Source organism: Sinocyclocheilus grahami, unplaced genomic scaffold (assembly GCF_001515645.1).
Source record: "Sinocyclocheilus grahami isolate Dianchi unplaced genomic scaffold, SAMN03320097.WGS_v1.1 scaffold450.1, whole genome shotgun sequence".
NCBI classification, from domain to species: domain Eukaryota; kingdom Metazoa; phylum Chordata; class Actinopteri; order Cypriniformes; family Cyprinidae; genus Sinocyclocheilus; species Sinocyclocheilus grahami.
Window position 1 is genome coordinate 1,095,282 of NW_015505629.1, and position 8,093 is coordinate 1,103,374.

General features: G+C 43.2%; 1 protein-coding gene across 1 annotated transcript in view; it reads left to right on the forward strand.

Moving 5' to 3' along the window:
• LOC107552419 (neurexin-2-like) overlaps window positions 1–8,093 on the forward strand; it is a gene marked incomplete at its 3' end in the record, with an annotated part of 297,359 nt that overhangs the window by 268,332 nt on the left and 20,934 nt on the right. The window contains exon 6 of the mRNA XM_016234286.1: window positions 2,246–2,547. Within this exon, the coding sequence (XP_016089772.1) occupies window positions 2,246–2,547 (302 nt within the window). The remainder of the gene's footprint in view (window positions 1–2,245; window positions 2,548–8,093) is intronic.

The following is an 8,093-nucleotide window of genomic DNA, read 5'->3' on the forward strand; positions in this document are numbered from 1 at the left end:
ACAGACAGACAGCACGAAGGTCATCTGTGGGCTGTAAAGAGTTAGACTAACAGAGGTCGAAGCCCTGGAGCACACAGGAAGAGCTTTAGAGCGACACTGACATCAGACAGACTCTGGAGCGCCGGGATCAGCCTGTATTAAAGCTCACAGGCCAGTGAAGGTGCAGCGGGAGAGAGACCGACTACACACGGATCCAGACTGATCCTGGCCTTCAGCACCACACAAAACTGACTGTTTCCGATCATCCTGCCATCTGATTGGTCGCCTCTCTTACGTTCATTTGCATACCAAATCATGATTGGTCAGTTCTTCTTTAGACTGCTGGAACCCGGTCTCTTCTTTATTTATTGGTTACTCGTGCTGTTCAGATCAGTTCTGAATAATAGTTCACAGCGTGCGCGTCTGCAGACAGACAGACAGCACGAAGGTCATCTGTGGGCTGTAAAGAGTTAGACTAACAGAGGTCGAAGCCCTGGAGCACACAGGAAGAGCTTTAGAGCGACACTGACATCAGACAGACTCAGGAGCGCCGGGATCAGCCTGTATTAAAGCTCACAGGCCAGTGAAGGTGCAGCGGGAGAGAGACCGACTACACACGGATCCAGACTGATCCTGGCCTTCAGCACCACACAAAACTAACTGTTTCCGATCATCCTGCCATCTGATTGGTCGCCTCTCTTACGTTCATTTGCATACCAAATCATGATTGGTCAGTTCTTCTTTAGACTGCTGGAACCCGGTCTCTTCTTTATTTATTGGTTACTCGTGCTGTTCAGCGTTCAACTTCAGACTGAAACCAAGCTAGAGCTGCTGGTCTTTCTCCACGATGACTAACTTATGACGTAAGGTTTAAAGGAACTAATTAAAATATACATTTAAAATGAATAAAAAATCTTTGAAACTGGAAAAAAAAATGAATGAAAACACAGCAGTATATATAAAAATAAAGTAACTGTAGGCTACAGTATGTATTTCTCACAAACACTGATGTTTACAGCACATTCACATTGAGCTTCAGTCAGATGTGTTTTATTGACAATAGACATAATCATATATTTATTTATTTTTCAAAGCATCTGTAGTTCAGCTGCGTCCAGAACAAACAACATACAAAACACCACAGACTCTGTAATTGCTGTTTTTATAATGTTTCCAGTTTTATTGGTATTATTCATGTGTGTGTGTGTGTGTGTGTGTGTGTGTGTGTATGTGTGTGTGTGTGTGTATGTGTGTGTGTGAGAGAGAGAGAGTGAGTTGAAATTGCTTCAGGCATTATCTGTATTTCTAACATTTTTATTTATTTATTTTGGTAAGGACGGATTTGTGCGTGTGTGTGTGTGTGTGTGTGGGTGTGTGTGTGTATAGTTTAGATGCGCTCTACATCTTAAGGAAACACTCCAGGGCAAATTAATTAAGAAAACTGAAACAAATCACTAAAGCATTAAAATATTTGCACGATTCTCAGAATCAGTGGCTGACAACACAATCCAGGAAGCTTTTACATGAAAGCTCAGAAGAGCTGCAGCATCTGAACCTGAATTAAGCCAAACATTAAAACATTAATGCGCTGCTGTGGTTTAGTGGTTAAAGATCTGGGCTGACTTCCAAAAGGTTGTAGGTTTGAACTCTTTAAATTCTTCTGATCACTGTTTTGTGCCCTTGAGCGCAGCGCTTGACCTCGGGTTTCTCCGGGAGGAACGAACCTGCGGGAAAGTGTAATGTAAGTCACTTCGGATGAAAGCTTCTGCAAATGAGTAAATGTACATGCAGTTACTCTGGGCTTTTTGCTGCAGACTTCAGTTCATCTGCTCTTCTCATGAGGATTGTTACATTGGCAAAGAGCACTCATGAATACGGCAATCCCGTCTTCCCGAAGAGAAACACGACATATCCTGATATATCATCTTCAGAATGCTCGAGTCATGAAAATACAGCAGCGGAAACATAAAGAAAAACAGTTTAGCTGCGTGTTTCCCGAGAGAACGTCTGCGGTCGGTGCGGTTGGGAATAAGAGTTTCGCTCTGAGACTTACTCTCACAAGTATTCAACACGGTTAGAACAAATGCATGCAAAGCTAATAAAAATCAAGCTACATTGTGCGTATGAGTTGCATTGAATCCACAAAGCAATGTGGGAGTTAAAATGCTTTAAATTGATTGACTCTCTTAGAATAAATGGATGGACGTCATGTAGATGCACCATCATTTGGTGGAAATGCTCATGTTCTTTCTCTCTCTCTCTGCAGGGAAAGAGGAATCGGTGGCCACCTTCAAGGGAACCGAGTTCTTCTGCTACGATCTGTCCATGACTCCCATCCAGAGCAGCACGGATGAGATCACGCTGTCCTTCCGAACGCTCCAGCGCAACGGTCTGATGCTTCACACCGGGAAATCTGCAGACTACGTCAACCTGTCGCTGAAGAGCGGCGCCGTCTGGCTCGTCATCAACCTGGGCTCCGGCGCCTTCGAGGCGCTCGTGGAACCGGTGAACGGGAAGTTTAACGACAACGCTTGGCACGATGTTAAAGTCACGCGAAACCTGCGACAGGTAAGACTGAGCGCTCGCTTCTTTAAAGACATTGCTGTGCATATTGATCTCTAACAGATGCACTGAATGTTGGGAATCACTGTGGAAGGGCTTGATCGCACATCATTGGCTGGAAACGTTGTTTAAACGACGGCCCATAATCCCCAGTGCTTCCCGACAGCTGCCGTGTGATTCCTGACAGGTCTGGGAGCAGCGATGTGTGTTTTCTTGTTAGACCTGATCCAGACCGATGCAGACCCATGCCTCCTGCTTCAGGACTTCATTATGTGCACCTTAACTTAATGTTCTGTTCAGAGAAGCATTGTCCGTCTGAAATTGACTCCAACCTAATGAAGTCGGCAGCCCTTAGGGGACGAGAGCGCCGGTCTGGTTCTACAGGCTGAAATCAAGGATTTTATGATCGGACCTGATTGACTTTACATGTCCTCATTGAAAAAGAACAAAAATGGGTATTAATAGACCCAATAACAGCGCAGAACGCTGAACACAATATGGAGAAATGCTCACAGAACACGAACCCAAGCACTCGTGAACCGTATGCAACACAATGAGATGTGTTCGGCATCATTTATTAAAGGAGATTCATTATGAGCACAAACTGACAGAGCAAACGCAATCTACTCTGAAGACTCCGAGAGACGTTCCATTCACACACACACACACACTCACACTCACACACACACACACACACACACACACACACACACACACACTAAAATGCTTTAAATTGATTGACTCTCTTAGAATAAATGGATGGACGTCATGTAGATGCACCATCATTTGGTGGAAATGCTCATGTTCTTTCTCTCTCTCTCTGCAGGGAAAGAGGAATCGGTGGCCACCTTCAAGGGAACCGAGTTCTTCTGCTACGATCTGTCCATGACTCCCATCCAGAGCAGCACGGATGAGATCACGCTGTCCTTCCGAACGCTCCAGCGCAACGGTCTGATGCTTCACACCGGGAAATCTGCAGACTACGTCAACCTGTCGCTGAAGAGCGGCGCCGTCTGGCTCGTCATCAACCTGGGCTCCGGCGCCTTCGAGGCGCTCGTGGAACCGGTGAACGGGAAGTTTAACGACAACGCTTGGCACGATGTTAAAGTCACGCGAAACCTGCGACAGGTAAGACTGAGCGCTCGCTTCTTTAAAGACATTGCTGTGCATATTGATCTCTAACAGATGCACTGAATGTTGGGAATCACTGTGGAAGGGCTTGATCGCACATCATTGGCTGGAAACGTTGTTTAAACGACGGCCCATAATCCCCAGTGCTTCCCGACAGCTGCCGTGTGATTCCTGACAGGTCTGGGAGCAGCGATGTGTGTTTTCTTGTTAGACCTGATCCAGACCGATGCAGACCCATGCCTCCTGCTTCATCTGAAGATTATGTGCACCTTAACTTAATGTTCTGTTCAGAGAAGCATTGTCCGTCTGAAATTGACTCCAACCTAATGAAGTCGGCAGCCCTTAGGGGACGAGAGCGCCGGTCTGGTTCTACAGGCTGAAATCAAGGATTTTATGATCGGACCTGATTGACTTTACATGTCCTCATTGAAAAAGAACAAAAATGGGTATTAATAGACCCAATAACAGCGCAGAACGCTGAACACAATATGGAGAAATGCTCACAGAACACGAACCCAAGCACTCGTGAACCGTATGCAACACAATGAGATGTGTTCGGCATCATTTATTAAAGGAGATTCATTATGAGCACAAACTGACAGAGCAAACGCAATCTACTCTGAAGACTCCGAGAGACGTTCCATTCACACACACACACACACTCACACTCACACACACACACACACACACACACACACACAATGAATGTTCAGAAACACAAACGAGCTTCTCATACTGTACAGATATAGGCGATTCTTCAGCTATGCCCACTTTTGTCATTCTAAACTGCATATCTTCCAGTTAGCATTTGATGTGTCCTAAATACAATCTTAAAATCATATTTTCACATTTTCTGCATATTTGCACCAAATTACAGCTGGATTGGAAGTAGCACACAATAAAAATAGTGATATTTACCTTGATTTTTCTTTATATTTTATCTCCTCACTGACACCTCTCGTAAACTAGCTTTAGAAAAATAAATCTCTAATAGGCCAGAATTGTTGGTTGTGATGGAAATTGCTATTCTGCTATTTTTATATTTGATATAAATATTTATTGTCTATAATTTGAACTTTTGTCACGTAGTGTGTTATGATGAATGTGGTTTTATTTCCGGTATATGTGTAAAGCACTTTGGTCAATTTTGGTTGTTTTGTTGGTGCTTTATAGATAAAAAAGACAAAAAAAAGTAATATTTCTTTTTGTATAATAAATATTGAAATGGTTGATGCTTATTTCACTTGTTGTGCAGATCATTATAGATTAGATAAAATGCATAATTCATAATAATCATATTTTATTGATGGGTTCTAAAGTGTGGGTTTGGAATGAGTAAAACAAAATCTAAAAGACATCTGAAAATGAGTAAAAAAAAAAATCTGAAGGAAAAACATATTTAGATTGACCTAAATATGAAATTAATTATAATCAACCGCTGGGACATAAATGTATGTATAGCTGAAGAAACCCTTGCATTCTTCATTTCTTTCTACACGACTCACTCACTCACACACACACACACACACACAAACACACACACACACACACACACACACACACACACACACACAAACACACAAACACACACACACAGACACACAGAAAGTGAAGAATGGTTCAATACAGCTCCTGTAATTGGCAGTAGCAGATAGCGGTGCGGAGATGCGATCGATTTCAATGTATGTATAAACCCTTGCATTCTTCATTTCTTTCTACACGACTCACTCACACACACACACACACACACACACAAACACACAAACACACACACACAGATTGAATAAAAGTGAAGAATGGTTCAATACAGCTCCTGTAATTGGCAGTAGCAGATAGCGGTGCGGAGATGCGATCGATTTCACTTACGTTCCTCGCTCGTTCTGTCTCTGCTCTGGTAATTGTAATTGGAACGAATGTCTTGTCACCCGTAATAAGAGCGATTGTAATTGGCTGCTGTGGCACGAGGGCGTGTCCGCTGTAATAATGCCTATTGCTATTGGCTGATAGTGTGAATCCAGAGAGGAAACAAAAGGGAAAATCTTTTGTCCGCCACTGAATTCAATTACACACTCGAGTCTTTATTCTCCTCAGAGAACAAACGAGGGATGCTTGGGTTCAGAACCACTCTCGTAAAAAACAGCTTAACCAGCTTTGTTGTTTTATGCTGGTTTAGCTACCCAAAACTCCTTCAAAACCAACAAACTAAGACCAGCGGACCTCCTCAGGCTGCTTTTCCAGGGGATTTGAGCTGAACACACCATCAGACACCAGAGAATACATTCATGCATGAAGATGCAAATGTATGAGTCTTTGAGAGTCACATTTAATTCTAGACGTCTTAATGAGGACGTAAAGCTGCAGAAAGATTTGTGCAGGATTTATGGGATAACAAATAACATTAGCTCAGTGTAAAAGCATATAGAAGTCATTGTAAAGACCCACCATGATAAAAAACAAACACGTGTGTGAGTGTGTGTGTGTGTGTGTGAGAGTGTGAGTGTGTGTGTGTGTGTGTGTGTGTGAGAGTGTGAGTGTGTGTGTGTGTGTGTGTCAGAGGTGGCTGGATTATTGATCTGATGATCTGATACACTGACCTCACATTTACTCAAAGCTGTACCTCAGATAATCAATAGAGTAACTGTGACATTCACAAACACAGAGGAGGAATTCTCCTCTAAAGCGTGCATGTGTGTGTGTGTGTGTGTGAGTAAGAGAGAGTGTGTGTGTGTGTGTGAGAGTGTGAGTGTGTGTGTGTGTGTGTGTCAGAGGTGGCTGGATTATTGATCTGATTCAGACATACACTGACCTCACATTTACTCAAAGCTGTACCTCAGATAATCAATAGAGTAACTGTGACATTCACAAACACAGAGGAGGAATTCTCCTCTAAAGCGTGCATGTGTGTGTGTGTGTGTGTGTGAGTAAGAGAGAGTGTGTGTGTGTGTGTGAGTGTGTGAGTGTGCGTGTGTGTGTGTGAGAGGGGGAGAGTGTGTGTGTGGGAGAGGGAGAGTGTGTGTGTGTGTGTGAGAGGGAGAGCGTGTGTGTGTGTGGGTGTGTGTGTGAGAGTGTGTGAGTGTGTGTGTGTGTGTGTGTGTGGGTGTGTGTGTGTGTGTGTGTGTGTGTGTGTGTGTGTGTGTGTGTGTGTGTGTGTGTGTGTGTGTGTGTGTGTGTGTGTGTGTGTGCGCGCGCCAGTGTTTATTCTGTGTGAAATATATAACAGTCAGAATGAGGTAAATAAATAAATGAAAATCAATGTAATAAATAATTAAATGTAAGGCTGCAGCACAACATCGCCACCAAGTGGTGAGCAGTGAAAGTGCTGAGAGTTTCTCCTCTTCTTCTCCTTCATGGAGATCCGAGCCAAACTGAAAACAAACACATCCAAGATGGTGGACTGATCTTGTTATGGTACCTTTACTAATATAACCAAGAGTGAAAATCTTTGATAAAAATAAACCATTCTAATATAACTTGACTGTATTTATTGTGCATTCGAATGCTTAGCAGTGTGCATGTTACGATGAACCGCAAAACAACAAAACAATCATTTTCTTCCTCTTGTTTTCCAGCACACATATCTAAACATGAGTCAAGAAACATTCACTGGAGAAGTGAAATGACTGAAGATGCTGAATGAAGTTAATTTATGCTTAAAATGAGAACAAATATCTGCCAGTGGGGTCAGAAAACAATATTCTTGTTGTTTTAATCTGAAACTGAAACTTGTTTTCAGTAAACAAGACTTAATATCTTCAGTCATTTTGCTTCTGAAGTAAATGCATCTTGATATATGAATGTTATTTGTGCTGGAAAGCAAGAGAAGTGAGTTTCTGCAGTGTTTGTGTAGCGTGAATCAGATCAGCTCTAGACTGATGTGTAGAAACGCTCTGATCTTGATTTCAGTGTGTTTTCATGATAAATACACCGGCGTCAAACGCTTCGGCTGGAGCTGCTGTATTTGATCGCAGCTGTTCTTCTCTTAGCGGATACTCTACGTGTCTGCTAACTTTATAGGGAACTATCTGAGGTTTGTTTCTAGGACGAGGTCGTGACATTTTCTCTTCAGCGTTTCTATTACAGACTGATTCCTGAGAATCAACATGACGTGGATATTCCAGCGCAGGTGAGAGTGTCACGCACAGACCTGAAACCTGATCTATAACACTTCCTGTCGACCTTTTCGAGTCTTCTGAGCATAGCCATAGCACAGTGAAAACACACTGCTGGTGCACGCTGCAGTGATTGGCTGAGGATGCTTGAGTGCGCAGTGCTGATTGGTTGAGGTGATAATTGGAGGCAGAGTCATTCCCTCCTCAGCCTCTCCCTGCTGTCTGTCTCTCAGCAGCAGTGTGTGTGTGTGTGTGTCTGTCTCTCAGCGGCAGTGTGTGTGTGTGTGTGTGTGTCTCTCCGCGTCAGTGTGT